This window comes from Petromyzon marinus, chromosome 84 (assembly GCF_048934315.1).
Source record: "Petromyzon marinus isolate PM22_M1 ecotype Great Lakes invasive population chromosome 84, UKy_Petmar_22M1.pri1.0, whole genome shotgun sequence".
Classification (NCBI taxonomy): domain Eukaryota; kingdom Metazoa; phylum Chordata; class Hyperoartia; order Petromyzontiformes; family Petromyzontidae; genus Petromyzon; species Petromyzon marinus.
In genome coordinates, this window is record NC_133749.1 from 1,867,191 (window position 1) to 1,890,253 (window position 23,063).

General features: G+C 48.9%; 2 protein-coding genes across 3 annotated transcripts in view; both read left to right on the forward strand.

The window, feature by feature from the left end:
- LOC116937492 (glutamate receptor 4-like) overlaps nt 1-4,295 on the forward strand; it is a 35,107-nt gene extending 30,812 nt beyond the window's left edge. Inside the window, exon 7 of the mRNA XM_076057721.1 lies at nt 4,095-4,295. Within this exon, the coding sequence (XP_075913836.1) occupies nt 4,095-4,280 (186 nt within the window). The 3' untranslated portion in view covers nt 4,281-4,295. The remainder of the gene's footprint in view (nt 1-4,094) is intronic.
- A 1,432-nt stretch (nt 4,296-5,727) lies between these two features.
- LOC142907859 (glutamate receptor 2-like) overlaps nt 5,728-23,063 on the forward strand; it is a 28,264-nt gene continuing 10,928 nt past the window's right edge. The window contains exons 1-4 of one of the 2 annotated variants that reach the window (XM_076057723.1): nt 5,728-5,874; nt 10,797-10,949; nt 16,413-16,517; nt 17,678-17,782. In XM_076057723.1, the coding sequence (XP_075913838.1) occupies nt 5,845-5,874; nt 10,797-10,949; nt 16,413-16,517; nt 17,678-17,782 (393 nt within the window). In that variant the 5' untranslated portion in view covers nt 5,728-5,844. Of the gene's footprint in view, nt 5,875-6,053; nt 6,185-10,796; nt 10,950-16,412; nt 16,518-17,677; nt 17,783-23,063 lie in introns of those variants that run through there. The other variant, XM_076057724.1, reaches the window with a different exon arrangement.

Here is a 23,063-nt window from a genome sequence, read left to right on the forward strand (position 1 = left end):
GAGGAGTGAGTGAGGAGTGAGTGAGTGAGGAGTGAGTGAGTGAGGAGTGAGTGAGTGAGTGAATGAGTGAGGAGTGAGTGAGAGAGTGTTTGAGTGAGGAGTGAGTGAGTGAGTAGTGAGTGAGGAGTGAGTGAGGAGTGAGTGAGTGAGGAGTGAGTGAGTGAGTGAGGGAGGAGTGAGTGAGTGAGGAGTGAGTGAGTGAGTGAAGAGTGAGTGAGGAGTGAGTGAGTGAGTGAAGAGTGAGTGAGTGAGTGAGGAGTGAGTGAGTGAGTGAGGAGTGAGTGAGTGAGGAGTGAGTGAGTGAGTGAGGAGTGAGTGAGGAGTGAGTGAGTGAGGAGTGAGTGAGTGAGTGAGGAGTGAGTGAGTGAGGAGTGAGTGAGTGAGTGAAGGAGTGAGTGAGGAGTGAGTGAGGAGTGAGTGAGGAGTGAGTGAGTGAGGAGTGAGTGAATGAGTGAGTAAGGAGTGAGTGAGTGAGGAGTGAGTGAGTGAGTGAGGAGTGAGTGAGTGAGTGAGGGAGTGAGTGAGTGAGTGAGGAGTGAGTGAGGAGTGAGTGAGTGAGGAGTGAGTGAGTGAGTGACGAGTGAGTGAGGAGTGAGTGAGTGAGTGAGGAGTGAGTGAGTGAGTGAGGAGTGAGTGAGTGAGTGAAGTGAGGAGTGAGTGAGTGAGTGAGGAGTGAGTGAGTGAGGAGTGAGTGAGTGAGTGAGGAGTGAGTGAGGAGTGAGTGAGTGAGGAGTGAGTGAGGAGTGAGTGAGTGAGTGAGGAGTGAGTGAGTGAGGAGTGAGTGAAAGAGTGAGTGAGTGAGGAGTGAGTGTGTGAGTGAGTGAGTGAGTGTGTGAGTGAGGAGTGAGTGAAAGAGTGAGTGAGGAGTGAGTGAGTGAGTGAGGAGTGTGTGAGTGAGGAGTGAGCGAGTGAGGAGTGAGTGAGGAGTGAGTGAGTGAATGAGTGAGGAGTGAGTGAGTGAGTGAGGAGTGAGTGAGTGAGTGAGTGAGGAGTGAGTGAGTGAGTGAGGAGTGAGTGAGTGAGGAGTGAGTGAGGATTGAGTGAGTGAGTGAGGAGTGAGTGAGGAGTGAGTGACTGAGGAGTGAGTGAGTGAGGGAGTGAGTGTGTGAGTGAGGAGTGAGTGAGTGAGGAGTGAGTGAGTGAGGAGTGAGTGAGTGAGGAGTGAGTGAGTGAGTGAGGAGTGAGTGAGTGAGTGAGGAGTGTGTGAGGAGTGAGTGAGGAGTGAGTGAGGAGTGAGTGAGTGAGTGAGGAGTGAGTGAGTGAGTGTGTGAGTGAGTGAGTGAGGAGTGAGTGAGTGAGGAGTGAGTGAAAGAATGAGTGAGTGAGAGTGAGTGAGGAGTGTGTGAGTGAGGAGTGAGCGAGTGAGGAGTGAGTGAGTGAGGAGTGAGTGAGTGAGGGAGGAGTGAGTGAGTGAGTGAGGAGTGAGTGAGTGAGGAGTGAGTGAGTGAGGAGTGAGTGAGTGAGTGAGGAGTGAGTGAGTGTGTGAGTGAGTGAGTGAGGAGTGAGTGAGTGAGGAGTGAGTGAGTGAGGAGTGAGTGAGGAGTGAGTGAGGAGTGAGTGAGTGAGGAGTGAGTGAGTGAGTGAGGAGTGAGTGAGGAGTGAGTGAGTGAGGAGTGAGTGAGTGAGTGAGGAGTGAGTGAGTGAGTGAGGAGTAAGTGAGGAGTGAGTGAGGAGTGAGTGAGTGAGTGAGTGAGGAGTGAGTGAGGAGTGAGTGAGTGAGTGAGGAGTGAGTGAGTGAGGAGTGAGTGAGTGAGGAGTGAGTGAGTGAGTGAGGAGTGAGTGAGTGAGGAGTGAGTGAAGAGTGAGTGAGGAGTGAGTGAGTGAGTGAGGAGTGAGTGAGTGAGGAGTGAGTGAGTGAGGAGTGAGTGAGTGAGTGAGGAGTGAGTGAGTGAGTGAGGAGTGAGTGAGTGAGTGAGGAGTGAGTGAGTGAGGAGTGAGTGAGTGAGTGAGGATGAGTGAGTGAGGAGTGAGTGAGTGAGGAGTGAGTGAAGAGTGAGTGAGGAGTGAGTGAGTGAGGAGTGAGTGAGTGAGTGAGGAGTGAGTGAGTGAGGAGTGAGTGAGTGAGGAGTGAGTGAGTGAGGAGTGAGTGAGTGAGGAGTGAGTGAGTGAGTGAAGTGAGGAGTGAGTGAGTGAGTGAGGAGTGAGTGAGTGAGTGAGGAGTGAGTGAGGAGTGAGTGAGGAGTGAGTGAGTGAGGAGTGAGTGAGGAGTGAGTGAGTGAGTGAGGAGTGAGTGAGTGAGGAGTGAGTGAAAGAGTGAGTGAGTGAGGAGTGAGTGTGTGAGTGAGTGAGTGAGTGTGTGAGTGAGGAGTGAGTGAAAGAGTGAGTGAGGAGTGAGTGAGTGAGGAGTGTGTGAGTGAGGAGTGAGCGAGTGAGGAGTGAGTGAGGAGTGAGTGAGTGAATGAGTGAGGAGTGAGTGAGTGAGTGAGGAGTGAGTGAGTGAGTGAGGAGTGAGTGAGTGAGGAGTGAGTGAGTGAGGAGGGAGTGAGGATTGAGTGAGTGAGTGAGGAGTGAGTGAGTGAGGAGTGAGTGACTGAGGAGTGAGTGAGTGAGGAGTGAGTGTGTGAGTGAGGAGTGAGTGAGTGAGTGAGGAGTGAGTGAGTGAGTGAGGAGTGAGTGAGGAGTGAGAGAGTGAGTGAGGAGTGAGTGAGTGAGTGAGGAGTGTGTGAGGAGTGAGTGAGTGAGTGAGTGAGTGAGTGAGGAGTGAGTGAGTGTGTGAGTGAGTGAGTGAGGAGTGAGTGAGTGAGGAGTGAGTGAAAGAATGAGTGAGTGAGAGTGAGTGAGGAGTGTGTGAGTGAGGAGTGAGCGAGTGAGGAGTGAGTGAGTGAGTGAGGAGTGAGTGAGTGAGGGAGGAGTGAGTGAGTGAGTGAGGAGTGAGTGAGTGAGGAGTGAGTGAGTGAGAGTGAGTGAGTGAGTGAGGAGTGAGTGGTGTGTGAGTGAGTGAGTGAGGAGTGAGTGAGTGAGGAGTGAGTGAGTGAGGAGTGAGTGAGGAGTGAGTGAGGAGTGAGTGAGTGAGTGAGGAGTGAGTGAGTGAGGAGTGAGTGAGTGAGGAGTGAGTGAGTGAGGAGTGAGTGAGGAGTGAGTGAGTGAGGAGTGAGTGAGTGAGTGAGTGAGGAGTAAGTGAGGAGTGAGTGAGGTGAGTGAGTGAGTGAGGGGAGTGAGTGGGAGTGAGTGAGTGAGTGAGGAGTGAGTGAGTGAGGAGTGAGTGAGTGAGTGAGGGTGAGTGAGTGAGTGAGGAGTGGTGAGTGAGTGAGTGAGTGAAGAGTGAGTGAGGAGTGAGTGAGTGAGTGAGTGAGGAGTGAGTGAGTGAGGAGTGAGTGAGTGAGTGAGGAGTGAGTGAGTGAGGAGTGAGTGAGGAGTGAGTGAGAGTGAGTGAGGAGTGAGTGAGTGAGGAGTGAGTGAGTGAGTGAGGAGTGAGTGAGTGAGGAGTGAGTGAGTGAGTGAGGAGTGAGTGAGGAGTGAGTGAGGGTGAGTGAGTGAGGAGTGAGTGAGTGAGTGAGGAGTGAGTGAGTGAGGAGTGAGTGAGTGAGAGTGAGTGAGGTGAGGAGTGAGTGAAGGTGAGTGAGGAGTGAGTGAGTGAGGAGTGAGTGAGTGAGGAGTGAGTGAGTGAGGAGTGAGTGAGGAGAGAGGAGTGAGTGCCCCCTTTCCCCCCCCCCACTGTGCCCCCCCCATGTGCCCCCCACTCTGCCCCCCACTCACCCCCCACTCTCCCTCCCCCCCCCCCGACTGTGCCCCCCACTGTGCCCCCCCCCCCCACTCTGCCCCCCACTTTGCCCCCCACTCTGCCCCCCACTCCCCCACCCCCTCTGTACCCCCACTCTCCCCCCCACTGTGCCCCCACACTCTCCCCCCACTCACCCCCCCACTTTGCCCCCCACTCTGCCCCCCACTCCCGCCCTCTCCCCCCCCCACTGTACCCCCCACTCTCCCCCCACTGTGCCCCCCTCTCTCCCCCCACTCTCCCCCCCCCACTCTCCCCCCCCACTCTCCCCCCCCACTGTGCCCCCCACTCTCCCCCCACTGTGCCCCCCTCTCCCCCCCCTCCCACTGTGCCCCCCACTCCTCCCCCCCCCCATTGTGCCCCCCACCCTCCCCAGGACTTCTCTACGCTCGATCTCACCGCGTTCCACCGGGGCGGTGCCAACGTCAGCGGCCTCCAGCTCCTCGACTTCGCTAGGCCCCAGCTCAAGGAGCTCCTCCAACAGTGGAGGAAAGTGAAACCACTCTCCATGTCGTCTCCTGACAGCTACACCCTCAAGGTAGCTGGCTGGGTAGCTGTGTAGCTGTGTACCTGGCTGGGTAGCTGGCTGGGTAGCTGGCTAGCTGTGTAGCTGGCTGGGTAACTGGCTGGGTAGCTGGGTAGCTGGGTAGCTGGCTGGGTAACTGGCTGGGTAGCTGGGTAGCTGGCTGGGTAACTGGCTGGGTAGCTGGCTGGGTAGCTGGGTAGCTATGTAGCTGGGTAGCTGAGACAGCGGCCTCCAGCTCCTCGACTTTGCTAGGCCCCAGCTCAAGGAGCTCCTCCAACAGTGGAGGAAAGTGAAACCACTCTCCATGTCGTCTCCTGACAGCTACACCCTCAAGGTAGCTGGCTGGGTAGCTGGCTAGCTGGCTGGGTAGCTGGCTGGGTAGCTGGCTGGCTGGGTAGCTGGGTAGCTGGCTGGGTAGCTGGGTAGCTGGCTGGGTAGCTGGGTAGCTGGCTGGGTAGCTGGCTGGCTGGGTAGCTGGCTGGGTAGCTGGCTGGGTAGCTGGCTGGGTAGCTGGCTAGCTGGCTGGGTAGCTGGCTGGGTAGCTGGGTAGCTGGCCGGGTAGCTGAGAGGGCGGCCTCCAGCTCCTCGACTTCGCTAGGCCCCAGCTCAAGGAGCTCCTACAGCAGTGGAGGAAAGTGAAACCACTCTCCATGTCGTCTCCTGACAGCTACACCCTCAAGGTAGCTGGCTGGGTAGCTGGGTAGCTGGCTGGGTAGCTGGCTGGGTAGCTGGCTGGGTAGCTGGGTAGCTGGCTGGGTAGCTGGGTAGCTGGCTGGCTGGATAGCTGGCTGGGTAGCTGGGTAGCTGTGTAGCTGGCTGGGTAGCTGTGTAGCTGGCTGGGTAGCTGAGACAGCGGCCTCCAGCTCCTCGACTTCGCTAGGCCCCAGCTCAAGGAGCTCCTACAGCAGTGGAGGAAAGTGAAACCACTCTCCATGTCGTCTCCTGACAGCTACACCCTCAAGGTAGCTGGCTGGGTAGCTGGGTAGCTGGCTGGGTAGCTGGCTGGGTAGCTGGGTAGCTGGCTAGCTGGCTGGCTGGGTAGCTGGGTAGCTGGCTGGATAGCTGGGTAACTGGCTGGGTAACTGGCTGGGTAGCTGGGTAGCTGGCTGGGTAGCTGGCTGTGTAGCTGGCTGGGTAGCTGGGTAGCTGGCTGGGTAGCTGAGAGAGCGGCCTCCAGCTCCTCGACTTCGCTAGGCCTCAGCTCAAGGAGCTCCTCCAACAGTGGAGGAAAGTGAAACCACTCTCCATGTCGTCTCCTGACAGCTACACCCTCAAGGTAGCTGGCAGGGTAGCTGTGTAGCTGGGTAGCTGGCTGGGTAGCTGGGTGGGTAGCTGTGTAGCTGGCTGGGTAGCTGGCTGGGTAGCTGGATGGGTAGCTGGGTAGCTGGGTAGCTGGCTGGGTAGCTGGATGGGTAGCTGGCTGGGTAGCTGGGTAGCTGGCTGGGTAGCTGGCTGGGTAGCTGGGTAGCTGGGTAGCTGGCTGGGTAGCTGGCTGGGTAGCTGGCTGGGTAGCTGAGACAGCGGCCTCCAGCTCCTCGACTTCGCTAGGCCTCAGCTCAAGGAGCTCCTCCAACAGTGGAGGAAAGTGAAACCACTCTCCATGTCGTCTCCTGACAGCTACACCCTCAAGGTAGCTGGCTGGGTAGCTGGCTGGGTAGCTGGGTGGCTGGCTGGGTAGCTGGCTAGCTGTGTAGCTGGGTAGCTGGGTAGCTGTGTAGCTGGGTAGCTGGCTGGGTGGCTGGCTGGGTAGCTGGGTAACTGGCTGGGTAGCTGGCTAGCTGGCTGGGTAGCTGGCTGGGTAGCTGGGTAGCTGTCTGGGTAGCTGAGAGAGCGGCCTCCAGCTCCTCGACTTTGCTAGGCCTCAGCTCAAGGAGCTCCTCCAACAGTGGAGGAAAGTGAAACCACTCTCCATGTCCTCTCTTGACAGCTACACCCTCAAGGTAGCTGGCTGGGTAGCTGGCTGGGTAGCTGGGTGGCTGGCTGGGTAGCTGGCTAGCTGGCTGGCTGGGTAGCTGGGTAGCTGGCTGGGTAGCTGTGTAGCTGACTGGGTAGCTGGGTAGCTGGGAAGCTGTGTAGCTGGCTGGCTGGGTAGCTGGGTAGCTGTGTAGCTGGCTGGCTGGGTAGCTGGGTAGCTGGGTAGCTGGCTGGGTAGCTGGGTAGCTGGCTGGGTAGCTGGCTGGGTAGCTGAGAGAGGGGCTGGGTAGCTAGCTGGCTGGGTAGCTGGCTGGCTGGGTAGCTAACTAGGTAGCTGTGTAGCTGTGTATCTAACTGTGTAGTTGGCTGTGTCTTGTCCTCCCAGTCCAGCTCGGCGCTGGTGTACGACAGCCTGCTGGTAGCTGGGTAGCTGGCTGGGTAGCTGGCTAGGTAGCTGGGTAGCTGGGTAGCTGGATAGCTGGGTAGCTGGCTGGGTAGCTGGCTAGGTAGCTGGGTAGCTGGCTAGGTAGCTGGGTAGCTGGCTGGATAGCTGGCTGGCTGGGTAACTGGTTGTGTAGCTGGCTGGGTAGCTGGGTAGCTGGCTGTGTAGCTGGGTAGCTGTTTATCTAACTGGGTAGCTGGCTGGGTAGCTGGCTGACTGGGTAGATGGCTGTGTAGTTGTATAGCGGGCTAGGTAGCTGGCTGTGTAGCTGTGTAGCTGTGTATCTAGCTGTGTAGCTGTGTATCTAACTGGGTAGCTGGCTGGGTAGCTGGGTAGCTGGGTAGCTGTGTAGCTGGCTGGGTAGCTGGGTAGCTGGCTGTGTAGCTGGGTAGCTGGCTGGGTAGCTGGGTAGCTGGCTGTGTAGCTGGGTAGCTGGCTGGGTAGCTGTGTAGCTGTGTATCTAACTGGGTAGCTGGCTGGGTAGCTGGCTGACTGGGTAGCTGGCTAGGTAGCTGGCTGTGTAGCTGTGTAGCGGGCTAGGTAGCTGGCTGTGTAGCTGTGTAGCTGTGTAGGTGTGTATCTAACTGGGTAGCTGGGTAGCTGTGTAGCTGTGTAGCTGGGTAGCTGGGTAGCTGTGTAGCTGTGTATCTAACTGGGTAACTGTGTAGGTGTGTAGGTGTGTAGCTGTGTAGCTGTGTATCTAACTGTGTAGCTGTGTAGCTGTGTATCTAACTGTGTAGCTGTGTAGCTGTGTATCTAACTGTGTATCTGTGTAGCTGTGTATCTAACTGTGTAGCTTGGTATCTAGCTGTGTAGCTGTGTAGCTGTGTATCTAACTGTGTAGCTGTGTAGCTGTGTATCTAACTGTGTAGCTGCGTAGCTGTGTATCTAACTGTGTAGCTGTGCATCTAACTGTGTAGCTGTGTAGCTGGCTGTGTAGCTGTGTAGCTGGCTGTGTAGCTGTGTAGCTGGCTGTGTAGCTGTGTAGCTGGCTGTGTAGCTGTGTAGCTGTGTTGCTGGCTGTGTAGCTGTGTAGCTGGCTGTGTAGCTGTGTAGCTGGCTGTGTAGCTGTGTATCTAACTGTGTAGCTGTGTAGCTGTGTATCTAGCTGTGTAGCTGTGTATCTAACTGTGTAGCTGGCTGTGTAGCTGTGTACCTGTGTATCTAGCTGTGTATCTAGCTGTGTAGCTGTGTATCTAGCTGTGTAGCTGGCTAGGTAGCTGTGTAGCTGTGTGGCTGGCTAGGTAGCTGGCTGTGTAGCTGGCTGTGTAGCTGTGTAGCTGGCTAGGTAGCTGTGTGTGTAGCTGTGTAGCTGGCTGTGTAGCTGTGTATCTAACTGTGTAGCTGTGTAGCTGTGTATCTAGCTGTGTAGCTGTGTATCTAGCTGTGTAGCTGTGTAGCTGTGTATCTAACTGTGTGTAGCTGTGTAGCTGTGTATCTAGCTGTGTAGCTGTGTATCTAGCTGTGTAGCTGTGTAGCTGTGTATCTAACTGTGTAGCTGTGTAGCTGTGTATCTAGCTGTGTAGCTGTGTATCTAGCTGTGTAGCTGTGTAGCTGTGTATCTAACTGTGTAGCTGTGTAGCTGTGTATCTAGCTGTGTAGCTGTGTATCTAGCTGTGTAGCTGTGTAGCTGTGTATCTAACTGTGTAGCTGTGTAGCTGTGTATCTAGCTGTGTAGCTGTGTATCTAGCTGTGTAGCTGTGTATCTAACTGTGTAGCTGTGTATCTAACTGTGTAGCTGTGTAGCTGTGTATGTAGCTGTGTGTGTGGCTGTGTAGCTGTGTAGCTGTGTATCTAGCTGTGTAGCTGTGTAGCTGTGTATCTAACTGTGTGTAGCTGTGTAGCTGTGTATCTAGCTGTGTAGCTGTGTATCTAGCTGTGTAGCTGTGTAGCTGTGTATCTAACTGTGTAGCTGTGTAGCTGTGTATCTAGCTGTGTAGCTGTGTATCTAGCTGTGTAGCTGTGTAGCTGTGTATCTAACTGTGTAGCTGTGTAGCTGTGTATCTAGCTGTGTAGCTGTGTATCTAGCTGTGTAGCTGTGTATCTAACTGTGTAGCTGTGTATCTAACTGTGTAGCTGTGTAGCTGTGTATGTAGCTGTGTGTGTGGCTGTGTAGCTGTGTAGCTGTGTATCTAGCTGTGTAGCTGTGTAGCTGTGTATCTAACTGTGTAGCTGTGTAGCTGTGTATCTAGCTGTGTAGCTGTGTAGCTGTGTATCTAGCTGTGTAGCTGTGTAGCTGTGTATCTAACTGTGTAGCTGTGTAGCTGTGTATCTAGCTGTGTAGCTGTGTATCTAGCTGTGTAGCTGTGTATCTAACTGTGTAGCTGTGTATCTAACTGTGTAGCTGTGTATCTAACTGTGTAGCTGTGTAGCTGTGTATCTAGCTGTGTAGCTGTGTGTGTGGCTGTGTAGCTGTGTAGCTGTGTATCTAGCTGTGTAGCTGTGTAGCTGTGTATCTAACTGTGTAGCTGTGTAGCTGTGTATCTAGCTGTGTAGCTGTGTAGCTGTGTATCTAGCTGTGTAGCTGTGTAGCTGTGTATCTAACTGTGTAGCTGTGTAGCTGTGTATCTAGCTGTGTAGCTGTGTATCTAACTGTGTAGCTGTGTAGCTGTGTATCTAGCTGTGTAGCTGTGTAGCTGTGTATCTAGCTGTTTAGCTGTGTATCTAGCTGTGTAGCTGGCTGTGTATCTGTGTAGCTGTGTATCTAACTGTGTAGCTGTGTATCTAACTGTGTAGCTGTGTAGCTGTGTATCTAGCTGTGTAGCTGTGTATCTAACTGTGTAGCTGTGTAGCTGTGTATCTAGCTGTGTAGCTGTGTAGCTGTGTATCTAGCTGTGTAGCTGTGTAGCTGTGTATCTAGCTGTGTAGCTGGCTGTGTATCTGTGTAGCTGTGTATCTAACTGTGTAGCTGTGTATCTAGCTGTGTAGCTGTGTAGCTGTGTATCTAGCTGTGTAGCTGTGTAGCTGTGTATCTAGCTGTGTAGCTGGCTGTGTATCTGTGTAGCTGTGTATCTAACTGTGTAGCTGTGTATCTAGCTGTGTAGCTGTGTAGCTGTGTATCTAACTGTGTAGCTGTGTAGCTGTGTATCTAGCTGTGTAGCTGTGTAGCTGTGTATCTAGCTGTGTAGCTGTGTAGCTGTGTATCTAGCTGTGTAGCTGGCTGTGTATCTGTGTAGCTGTGTATCTAACTGTGTAGCTGTGTATCTAGCTGTGTAGCTGTGTAGCTGTGTATCTAGCTGTGTAGCTGTGTATCTAGCTGTGTAGCTGGCTGTGTATCTGTGTAGCTGTGTATCTAACTGTGTAGCTGTGTAGCTGGCTGTGTAGCTGTGTAGCTGTGTATCTAACTGTGTAGCTGTGTAGCTGACTGTGTAGCTGTGTGTGTAGCTGGCTGTGTGTCTGTGTCTTGTGTCCCCCAGTCTAGCTCTGCCCTGGTGTACGACAGCCTGCTGGTGCTGTGTAGCTGTGTAGTTGTGTATCTAGCTGTGTAGCTGGCTAGGTAGCTGTGTAGCTGTGTGTGTAGCTGACTGTGTAGCTGACTGTGTAGCTGACTGTGTTGTCCCCCAGTCTAGCTCTGCCCTGGTGTACGACAGCCTGCTGGTGCTGTGTAGCTGTGTAGTTGTGTATCTAGCTGTGTAGCTGGCTAGGTAGCTGTGTAGCTGTGTGTGTAGCTGACTGTGTAGCTGACTGTGTAGCTGACTGTGTTGTCCCCCAGTCTAGCTCTGCCCTGGTGTACGACAGCCTGCTGATGCTGTGTAGCTGTGTAGTTGTGTATCTAGCTGTGTATCTAACTGTGTAGCTGTGTAGCTGTGTGTGTAGCTGACTGTGTAGCTGACTGTGTATCTGTGTATGTTGTCCCCCAGTCTAGCTCTGCCCTGGTGTACGACAGCCTGCTGGTGCTGTGTAGCTGTGTAGCTGTGTGTGTAGCTGTGTAGCTGACTGTGTAGCTGTGTATCTAACTGTGTATCTGTGTAGCTGTGTGTGTAGCTGACTGTGTAGCTGACTGTGTATCTGTGTATGTTGTCCCCCAGTCTAGCTCGGCGCTGGTGTACGACAGCCTGCTGGTGCTGTGTAGCTGTGTAGCTGTGTGTGTAGCTGTGTAGCTGACTGTGTAGCTGTGTATCTAACTGTGTATCTGTGTAGCTGTGTGTGTAGCTGACTGTGTAGCTGACTGTGTATCTGTGTATGTTGTCCCCCAGTCTAGCTCGGCGCTGGTGTACGACAGCCTGCTGGTGCTGCGCGCTGCTCTGCAGCGCCTGCCTGGTGCCAGCGTCGGTGCACGCGACACGACCAGCCCGTGCCTGCAGAGCTCCTGGGAGCACGGGAACCGACTAGCAAGCTCCATGCGTGAGGTGGTACTCACCAATACACTCACCAATACACTCACCCTAGTCACTCACCAATACTCACCAATACTCAACAATACTCACCCAGTCACCCAGTCACTCACCAATACTCACCAATACTCACCAATACTCACCATCACTCACCAATATTCACCATCACTCACCCTAGTCACTCACCAATACTCACCAATACTCACCCTAGTCACTCACCATCACTCACCCTAGTCACTCACCAATACTCACCAATACTCACCATCACTCACCAATACTCACCAATACTCACCATCACTCACCATCACTCACCAATACTCACCAATACACTCACCATCACTCACCATCACTCACCCTAGTCACTCACCAACACACTCACCAATACTCACCATCACTCACCATCACTCACCAACACTCACCAATACTCACCCAGTCACTCACCAATACTCACCATCACTCACCAACACTCACCCTGTCACTCACCCTAGTCACTCACCAACACTCACCATCACTCACCATCACTCACCATCACTCACCAATACTCACCAATACTCACCATCACTCACCAACACTCACCCTGTCACTCACCCTAGTCACTCACCAACACTCACCAACACTCACCAATACTCACCATCACTCACCAACACTCACCAATACTCACCATCACTCACCAACACTCACCAATACTCACCAATACTCACCAGTCTATATCACGTCGATATAATAAATGTACTTAATATATTCTTCAATAAGCTGGGCTATTAATCACAAAGCAACGGGGTATACACCACACTAAATAATGAGTGTCTTTTAAGCTCGGTGAGATGCGTGAAACATCCTGACAAAGGAGTTTACGTATCAAAGCAGGAGAATTTAGCATTGAAATAGCTGAGGGATTAGCTTGTGACAGAAATAGCTGTGTTAAAGTCAGAGTTTACCTATCAACAGAGGCGTTTAGTGTATGGATGCTAAAGGTCTCCAACTACCCAACTATCATACAGTAAACCAAAGTGAAACAACTAAATCTATATCACATCGATACAATAAATGTACTTAATATATTCTTCAATAAGCTGGACTATTAATCACAAAGCAACTGGGTATACACCACACTACATAATAAGTGTCTTTTAAGCTCAGTGAGAGGCGTGAAACCTCCTGACAAAGGAGATTACGAATCAGAGCAGGAGAATTTAGCATTGAAATAGCTGAGGGATTAGCTTGTGACAGAAATAGCTGTGTTAAAGTTTAGTGTATGGACGCTAAAGGCCTCCAACTACCCAACTATCATACAGTAAACCAAAGTGAAAAAACTAAGTCTATATCACGTCGATATAATAAATGTACTTAATATATTCTTCAATAAGCTGGGCTATTAATCACAAAGCAACTGGGTATACACTACACTATATAATCAAAACCACATGGTAAACCAATAAAAAACCCTAAAATATATATATACTACCATAATGTTATCAATAAACTCGATGTAAATTTCGATTTAAGTCTTCCGTGACCGCAAGGATTCCATCTCCTTTGGCCCTGTCCGGTAAAGCCACCGCCACGTAGAATGAGGACGAAAATAATCAAACGAGACGATAAAATTCCCGCGACGTTTCGGCCACCACGACACAAGTGGCCCTCATCAGGTGAAAGGGACAGACCTGCCGGGGCGACAGCGGGTCCAGCGAGCGCCGCTAAGATTCGCAGAAGCGTCGTGAGAATTCTATCGGTTTTATTGTTGTTGTTGTCATTCTACGTGACTTTACCGAAAGAGCCCAAAGAAGATGAGCTCTACATGCTCTGCCATCAGCTGAGCAGCGCGACAATCAGTCGCTATACATCACGATGCCGTACGGCGGTTTCCTTACCCTCAACACCAGCACCACGGACAGCCACGGATCTTAGCGGCGCTCGATGGCATTGTGATGTATAGCGACTTATTGTCACGTTGCACAGCTGATGGCAGAGCATGTAGAGCTCATCTTCTTTGGCTCTTTCGGTAAAGTCACGTAGAATGACAACAATAAACCAAAACAATAAAATTCCCACGACGTTTCGGCCACAACACAAGTGGCCCTCATCAGGTGAAAGGGACAGACCTGCCGGGACGACAGCGGGTCCAGCGAGCGCCGCTAAGATTCGCAGAAGCGTCGTGAGAATTCTATCGGTTTTATTGTTGTTGTTGTCATTCTCATTCTACGTGACTTTACCGAAAGAGCCAAAGAAGATGAACTCTACGTGCTCTGCCATCAGCTGAGCAGCGCGACAATCAGTCGCTATACATCACGATGCCGTACGGCGGTTTCCTTACCCTCAATGCCAGCACCACGGACAGCCACGGATCTTAGCGGCGCTCGATGGAGCCGCTGTGGTCCCGGCAGTTACGTTCCTCGACCTGATGAGGGCCACTTGTGTCGTGGTGGCCGAAACGTCGTGAGAATTTTATTTTACGAGACCTCCTTTGCCAGTAACAAGATATAGGAATAGGTTTTACCCTTTTAACTGGCACAAAAACAGACACCTTTATTCAAGGCATCATGTCTGCAATAACCACAACACAAGCAGTCAAAATGCAAACAAAAGAGGCAACTCTGATAATAATATGCACTGTCCTTGAGAGTTGTCTCTTTCGTTTGCATTTTGACTGCTTGTGTTGTGGTTATTGCAAACATGACGCCTTGAATAAAGGTGTCAGTTTTTGTGCCAGTTAAAAGGGTAAAAACCTATTCCTATATGAGAATTTTATTGTTGTTATTGTATTCTCATTCTACGTGACTTTACCGAAAGGGCCAAAGAAGATGAGCTCTACATGCTCTGCCATCAGCTGAGCAGCGCGACAATCAGTCGCTATACATCACGATGCCGTACGGCGGTTTCCTTACCCTCAATGCCAGCACCACGGACAGCCACGGATCTTAGCGGCGCTCATTGGCATCGTGATGTATAGCGACTGATTGTCGCGCTGCTCAGCTGATGGCAGAGCATGTAGAGCTCATCTTCTTTGGCTCTTTCGGTAAAGTCACGTAGAATGACAACAATAAACCAAAACAATAAAATTCCCACGACGTTTCGGCCACAACACAAGTGGCCCTCATCAGGTGAAAGGGACAGACCTGCCGGGACGACAGCGGGTCCAGCGAGCGCCGCTAAGATTCGCAGAAGCGTCGTGAGAATTCTATCGGTTTTATTGTTGTTGTCATTCTCATTCTACACGACTTTACCGAAAGGGCCAAAGAAGATGAACTCTACATGCTCTGCCATCAGCTGAGCAGCGCGACAATCAGTCGCTATACATCACGATGCCGTACGGCGGTTTCCTTACCCTCAATGCCAGCACCACGGACAGCCACGGATCTTAGCGGCGCTCGAAGGAGCCGCTGTGGTCCCGGCAGTTACGTTCCTCGACCTGATGAGGGCTACTTGTGTTGTGGCATCGTGATGTATAGCGACTGATTGTCGCGTTGCTCAGCTGATGGCAGAGCACGTAGAGTTCATCTTCTTTGGCTCTTTCGGTAAAGTCACGTAGAATGAGAATGACAACAACAACAATAAAACCGATAGAATTCTCACGACGCTTCTGCGAATCTTAGCGGCGCTCGCTGGACCCGCTGTCGTCCCGGCAGGTCTGTCCCTTTCACCTGATGAGGGCCACTTGTGTTGTGGTGGCCGAAACGTCGCGGGAATTTTATCGTCTTGTTTTGTTATTTTTGTCCTCATTCTACGTGGCGGTGGCTTTACCGGACAGGGCCAAAGGAGATGAATCCCTGCGGTCACGGAAGACTTAAATCGAAGTGTTAAGGTTTTTATTCTTGGCGCTTTCGGTAAAGTCACGTTGAAGGGGAAACAATAAGATAATAAAATAATAAATATAGAACAATAAAAAAATTCTCACGACGTTTCGGCCGTAACGCAAACGGTCATCATCAGGTGTGAAAACAATAAAATTATAAAAATATAAAACAATAAAATAATAAAAATATAAAACAATAAAATAATGAAAATATAAAATAATAAAAATATAAAACAATAAAATAATAAAACATTAAAATAATAAAAAATATAAAACAATAAAATAATAAAAATATAAAACAATAAAATAATGAAAATATAAAATAATAAAAATATAAAACAATAAAATAATTAAAAATATAAAACAATAAAATTATTAAAAATATAAAACAATAAAATTATTATTCTTGGTTCTTTCGGTAAAGTCACCACCACGTAGATAGGGAAACAATAAAATAATAAAAATATAAAACAATAAAATTATTATTCTTGGTTCTTCCGGTAAAGTCACCACCACGTAGATAGGGAAACAATAAAATAATAAAAATATAAAACAATAAAATAATAAAAATATAAAACAATAAAATTATTATTCTTGGTTCTTCCGGTAAAGTCACCACCACGTAGATAGGGAAACAATAAAATAATAAAAATATAAAACAATAAAATAATAAAAATATAAAACAATAAAATAATAAAAATATAAAACAATAAAATTATTATTCTTGGTTCTTCCAGTAAAGTCACAACCACGTAGAAGGGGAAACAATAAAATAATAAAAATATAAAACAATACAATAATAAAAATATAAAACAATAAAATTATTATTCTCAGCTCTTTCGGTAAAGTCACCACCACGTTGAAGGGAAACAATAAAACAATAAAATAATAAATATAAAACAATAAAAATTCTCACGACGTTTCGACCAAAACGAAAACGTTGGTCATCAGGTGTGAAAAACCAACGGCAAAATTGTCTTACATTGTTTTAGATATATATATTTTACATATATTTTTTATTGTTTCCCCTTCAACGTGACTTTACCGAAAGAGCTTAAGCATACGAATCACTGCGGTCAAGGGTTTTTTTTTGTTGAGAAATTAAAGTTGCTGATCGCGGAATTGTTTGAGTGCTCCTTTCCCGAGTCCGCGCGTGCTGAGCTTCATCATGAGCACCGTATCCTGCGGGGTTGGATTTGAATCCGGAGACCAGGCCTAGAAGACGCCGACACTAAACATCGGCAAACGTTAACGCGAGAATGATTGTATCATGCCGATTGATCATGCGACCCTGGGGTCAATCTAGCGTACTTACACCACACCTGCATAACTTCATGCAACTAATTGCCCTATCCCGATTGATGAGACGACCACCGGCAACGAGGTTGAGCCTAATTATCACAACTGCGGACGTTAGCGTAATAGCAAGCATTCGCATAAATTAACACGATTAGCATAATTTATGTGCATAATTTGCATAAATTAACATAATTTCGGGTGGCCGCGCATGTTTCCGGATTTCGTTTATACGTATATATATTTTTTTTAATTTTCGTTCAAATTTCAATACCCGGCGTATACAACACGACTCGCCACCCCGCTCACCACCCCGCTCACCACCCCGCTCACCACCCCGCTCACCACCCCGCTCACCACCCCGCTCACCACCCCGCTCACCACTGCAGGTGGTGTTGGAGGGCGCGTCTGGACCACTGGGCTTTGACAGCGCTGGGAAGCGCTCAAAGTTCACTCTGCAGGTCATGGAGATGTCCAGCCAGGGTCCGAGTAAGGTGACTCGTCCTCACCAACACACTCACCACCACGCTCACCAACACACTCACCAACACACTCACCAACACACTCACCAATACGCTCACCAACACACCAACACACTCACCAACACACTCACTACACTCATCAACACACTCACCAACACACCAACACACTCACCAACACACTCACCAACACACCAACACACTCACCAACACACTCACCAACACACTCACCAACACACCAACACACTCACCAACACACCAACACACTCACCAACACACCAACACACTCACCAACACACTCACCAAGACACCAACACACCAACACACTCACTACACTCATCAACACACCACCACACTCACCAACACACTCACCAACACACTCACCAACACACCAACACACCAACACACTACACTCATCAACACACTCACCACCACACTCACCAACACACCAACACACTCACCAACACACCAACACACTCACCAACACACTCACCAACACACTCACCACCACACTCACCAACACACTCACCAACACACTCACCAACACACCAACACACTCACCACCACACTCACCAACACACTCACCAACACACCAACACACTCACCACCACACTCACCAACACACTCACCAACACACCAACACACCACCACACTCAGTGTCAGTGTCTGTGTGAGTGACTGGGTGAGTGTCTGGCTGAGTGACAGCACTAGCCCCTACAGCCCTGCTAGAGGCTACCTGGGGGATCTTTGTCTCTGTGTGTAGGCGCTGCTACTCGCTACTCACAGCACTTGCCCCTACATCCTGCTAGAGGCTACCTGGGGGATCTTTGTCTGTGTCTGTGTAGGTGCTGCTACTCGCTACTAACAGCACTTGCCCCTACATCCTGTTAGAGGCTACCTGGGGGATCTTTGTCTGTGTGTGTAGGTGCTGCTACTCGCTACTAACTACACTTGCCCCTACAGCGTGCTAGAGGCTACCTGGGGGATCTTTGTCTGTGTGTGTGTAGGTGCTGCTGCTACTCGCTACTGACAGCACTTGCCCCTACATCCTGCTAGAGGCTACCTGGGGGATCTTTGTCTGTGTGTAGGTGCTGCTACTCGTTACTCACAGCACTTGCCCCTACAGCCCTGCTAGAGGCTACCTGGGGGATCTTTGTCTGTGTCTGTGTGCTCAGGTGGGCTACTGGAACCCCGAGGAGAGGCTCGTGGTGACCAGGTCAGCGGAGGCCACTCCGGACCCACGCAAAATCAACACCACACTGGTCATCACTACCATCATGGTGAGTCCACTACTCAGTCACTCAGGCAGTCACTCAGCCAGTCAGTCAGCCAGTCACTCAGCCAGTCACTCAGTCACTCAGCCAGTCAGTCACTCAGACAGTCACTCAGCCAATCACTCAGTCACTCAGCCAGTCAGTCAGCCAGTCACTCAGTCACTCATCCAGTCAGTCAGCCAGTCACTCAGTCACTCAGCCAGTCACTCAGTCACTCAGCCAGTCACTCAGTCAATCAGCCAGTCAGTCACTTAGCCAGTCACTCAGTCACTCAGCCAGTCAGTCAGCCAGTCACTCAGTCACTCAGCCAGTCACTCAGCCAGTCACTCCTCAGTCACTCAGCCAGTCACTCAGTCACTCAGCCAGTCACTCAGTCACTCAGCCAGTCACTCAGTCACTCAGCCAGTCACTCAGCCAGTCACTCAGTCACTCACTTAGCCAGTCACTCAGCCAGACAGTCACTCAGCCAGACAGTCACTCAGCCAGTCACTCAGCCAGTCACTCAGCCAGTCAGTCAGCCAGTCACTCAGTCACTCAGCCAGTCACTCAGTCACTCAGTCACTCAGCCAGTCACCCAGCCAGACACTCAGTCACTCAGCCAGTCACTCAGCCAGTCACTCAGTCACTCAGCCAGTCACTTAGTCACTCAGCCAGTCAGTCACTCAGTCACTCATACAGTCACTCAGACAGTCACTCAGCCAGTCAGTCACTTAGCCAGTCACTCAGTCACTCAGCCAGTCACTCAGACACTCAGCCAGTAACTCAGCCAGACACTCAGCCAGTCACTCAGCCAGTCAGTCAGCCAGTCAGTCAGCCAGTCACTCAGTCACTCAGCTAGTCACTCAGTCACTCAGCTAGTCACTCAGTCACTCAGCCAGTCACTCAGTCACTCAGCTAGTCACTCAGTCACTCAGCCAGTCACTCAGTCACTCAGCCAGTCACTCAGTCACTCAGCCAGACAGTCACCCAGACACTCACCCAGTCACTCACCCAGTCACTCACCCAGTCACTCAGTCACTCACTCAGCCAGTCATTGAGTCAGTCACTCAGCCAGTCACTCAGCCAGTCGCTCAGTCACTCAGCCAGTTACTGAGTCAGTCACTCAGCCAGTCACTCAGTCACTCACTTAGCCAGTCATTGAGTCAGTCACTCAGCTAGTCACTCACCCAGTCACTCAGTCACTCACCCAGTCACTCACCCAGTCACTCAGTCACTCACTCAGCCAGTCATTGAGTCAGTCACTCAGCCAGTCACTCAGCCAGTCACTCAGTCACTCAGCCAGTTACTGAGTCAGTCACTCAGCCAGTCACTCAGTCACTCACTTAGCCAGTCATTGAGTCAGTCACTCAGCCAGTCACTCACCCAGTCACTCAGTCACTCACCCAGTCACTCACCCAGTCACGCAGCCAGTCACTCACCCAGTCACTCACCCAGTCACTCAGCCAGTCACTCAGCCAGTCACTCAGTCACTCAGCCAGTCACTCAGCCAGTCACTCAGTCACTCACTTAGCCAGTCACTCAGCCAGACAGTCACTCAGCCAGACAGTCACTCAGCCAGTCACTCAGCCAGTCACTCAGCCAGTCAGTCAGCCAGTCACTCAGTCACTCAGCCAGTCACTCAGTCACTCAGTCACTCAGCCAGTCACCCAGCCAGACACTCAGCCATTCACTCAGCCAGACACACACCCAGTCAGTCAGCCAGTCACTCAGTCACTCAGCCAGTCAGTCAGCCAGTCACTCACTCAGCCAGTCACTCAGTCACTCAGCCAGTCACTCAGCCAGACACTCACCCAGACACTCACCCAGACACTCACCCAGCCACTCACCCAGCCAGTCACTCAGCCAGTCACTCAGCCAGACACTCACCCAGACACTCAGCCAGACACTCACCCAGACACTCACCCAGACACTCAGCCAGACACTCACCCAGACACTCACCCAGACACTCACCCAGTCACTCACCCAGCCACTCACCCAGTCACTCAGCCAGACACTCACCCAGACACTCACCCAGACACTCACCCAGACACTCACCCAGTCACTCAGCCAGACACTCACCCAGACACTCACCCAGTCACTCACCCAGTCACTCACTCAGTCACTCAGCCAGTCACTCACCCAGTCACTCACTCAGACAGACACTCAGCCAGTCACTCACCCAGTCACTCAGCCAGACACTCACCCAGTCACTCACCCAGACACTCAGCCAGACACTCAGCCAGACAGTCACCCAGTCACTCACCCAGTCACTCACCCAGTCACTCACCCAGACACTCAGCCAGACACTCAGCCAGACAGTCACCCAGTCACTCACCCAGTCACTCACCCAGACACTCACCCAGACACTCAGCCAGACACTCAGCCAGACAGTCACCCAGTCACTCACCCAGTCACTCACCCAGTCACTCACCCAGACACTCACCCAGACACTTCATGGTGATGACTGTGATGATGATGACCATGATGATGATGACTATGATGACGATGATGACTATGATGACGATGACTATGATGATGATGACTATGATGATGACTGGATGATGATGACTATGATGATGATGATGACTATGATGATGACTATGATGATGATCACTATGATGATGACTATGATGATGATGACTATGATGATGATGACTATGATGATGACTATGATGATGATGACTATGATGATGACTATGATGATGATCACTATGATGATGATGACTATGATGATGACTGGATGATGATGACTATAATGATGATGACTATGATGATGACTATGATGATGATGACTATGATGATGACTATGATGATGATGACTATGATGATGATGACTATGATGATGATGACTATGATGATGACTATGATGATGATGACTATGATGATGATGACTATGATGATGACTATGATGATGATGACTATGATGATGACTATGATGATGATCACTATGATGATGATGACTATGATGATGATGACTATGATGATGACTATGATGATGATGACTATGATGATGATGACTATGATGATGATGATGACTATGATGATGATGACTATGATGATGATGATGTTGACTATGATGATGACTATGATGATGATGACTATGATGATGACTATGATGATGATGATGACTATGATGATGACTGGATGATGATGACTATGATGATGATGACTATGATGATGATGACTATGATGATGACTATGATGATGACTATGATGATGACTATGATGATGATGACTATGATGATGATGATGACTATGATGATGATTATGATGATGACTATGATGATGATGACTATGATGATGACTATGATGATGACTATGATGATGATGACTATGATGATGACTATGATGATGATGATGATGACTATGATGATGATGATGACTATGATGATGACTATGATGATGACTATGATGATGATGACAATGATGATGACTGTGATGATGACTATGATGATGATGACTATGATGATGACTATGATGATGACTATGATGATGATGACTATGATGATGACTATGATGATGATGACTATGATGATGATGACTATAATGATGACTATGATGATGACTATGATGATGATGACAATGATGATGACTGTGATGATGATGACTATAATGATGATGACTATAATGATGATGACTATGATGATGATGACTATAATGATGACTATGATGATGACTATGATGATGATGACTATGATGATGATCACTATGATGATGACTATGATGATGATGACTATGATGATGATGACTATGATGATGATGACTATGATGATGACTATGATGATGATCACTATGATGATGATGACTATGATGATGATGACTATGATGATGACTATGATGATGATGACTATGATGATGATCACTATGATGATGATGACTATGATGATGATGACTATGATGATGATGATGATGACTATGATGATGATGACTATGATGACTATGACTATGATGATGACTATGATGATGATGATGATGACTATGATGATGATGACTATGATGATGACTATGATGATGACTATGATGATGATGATGACTGGATGATGATGATGATGACTATGATGACTATGACTATGATGATAATGACTATGATGATGACTATGATGATGATGATGATGATGACTATGATGATGACTATGATGATGACTATGATGATCATGACTATGATGATGATGACTATGATGATGATGATGACTATGATGATGACTATGATGATGACTATGATGATGACTATGATGATGACTATGATGATGATGACTATGATGATGATGATGACTGGATGATGATGATGACTATGATGATGACTATGATGATGATGATGACTATGATGATGATGATGACTATGATGATGATTATGATGATGACTATGATGATGATGATGACTATGATGATGATGACTGGATGATGATGACTATGATGATGACTATGATGATGATGATGACTATGATGATGATGATGACTATGATGATGATTATGATGATGACTATGATGATGATGATGACTATGATGATGATGATGACTATGATGATGACTATGATGATGACTATGATGATGACTATGATGATGATGATGACTATGATGATGACTATGACTATGATGATGATGACTATGATGATGACTATGACTATGATGATGACTATGATGACGATCACTATGATGATGATGACTATGATGATGATGACTATGATGATGACTATGATGATGACTATGATGATGATGATGACTGGATGATGATGATGATGACTATGATGACTATGACTATGATGATAATGACTATGATGATGACTATGATGATGATGATGATGACTATGATGATGACTATGATGATGACTATGATGATCATGACTATGATGATGATGACTATGATGATGATGATGACTATGATGATGACTATGATGATGACTATGATGATGACTATGATGATGACTATGATGATGACTATGATGATGATGATGACTATGATGATGACTATGACTATGATGATGATGACTATGATGATGACTATGACTATGATGATGACTATGATGACGATCACTATGATGATGATGATTATGATGATGACTGGATGATGATGACTATGATGACTATGATGATGACTATGATGATGATGACTATGATTATGACTATGATGATGACTATGATGATGATGATGATGACTATGATGATGATGACTATGATGATGACTATGATGATGACTATGATGATGATGATGACTGGATGATGATGATGATGACTATGATGACTATGACTATGATGATAATGACTATGATGATGACTATGATGATGATGACTATGATGATGATGACGATGA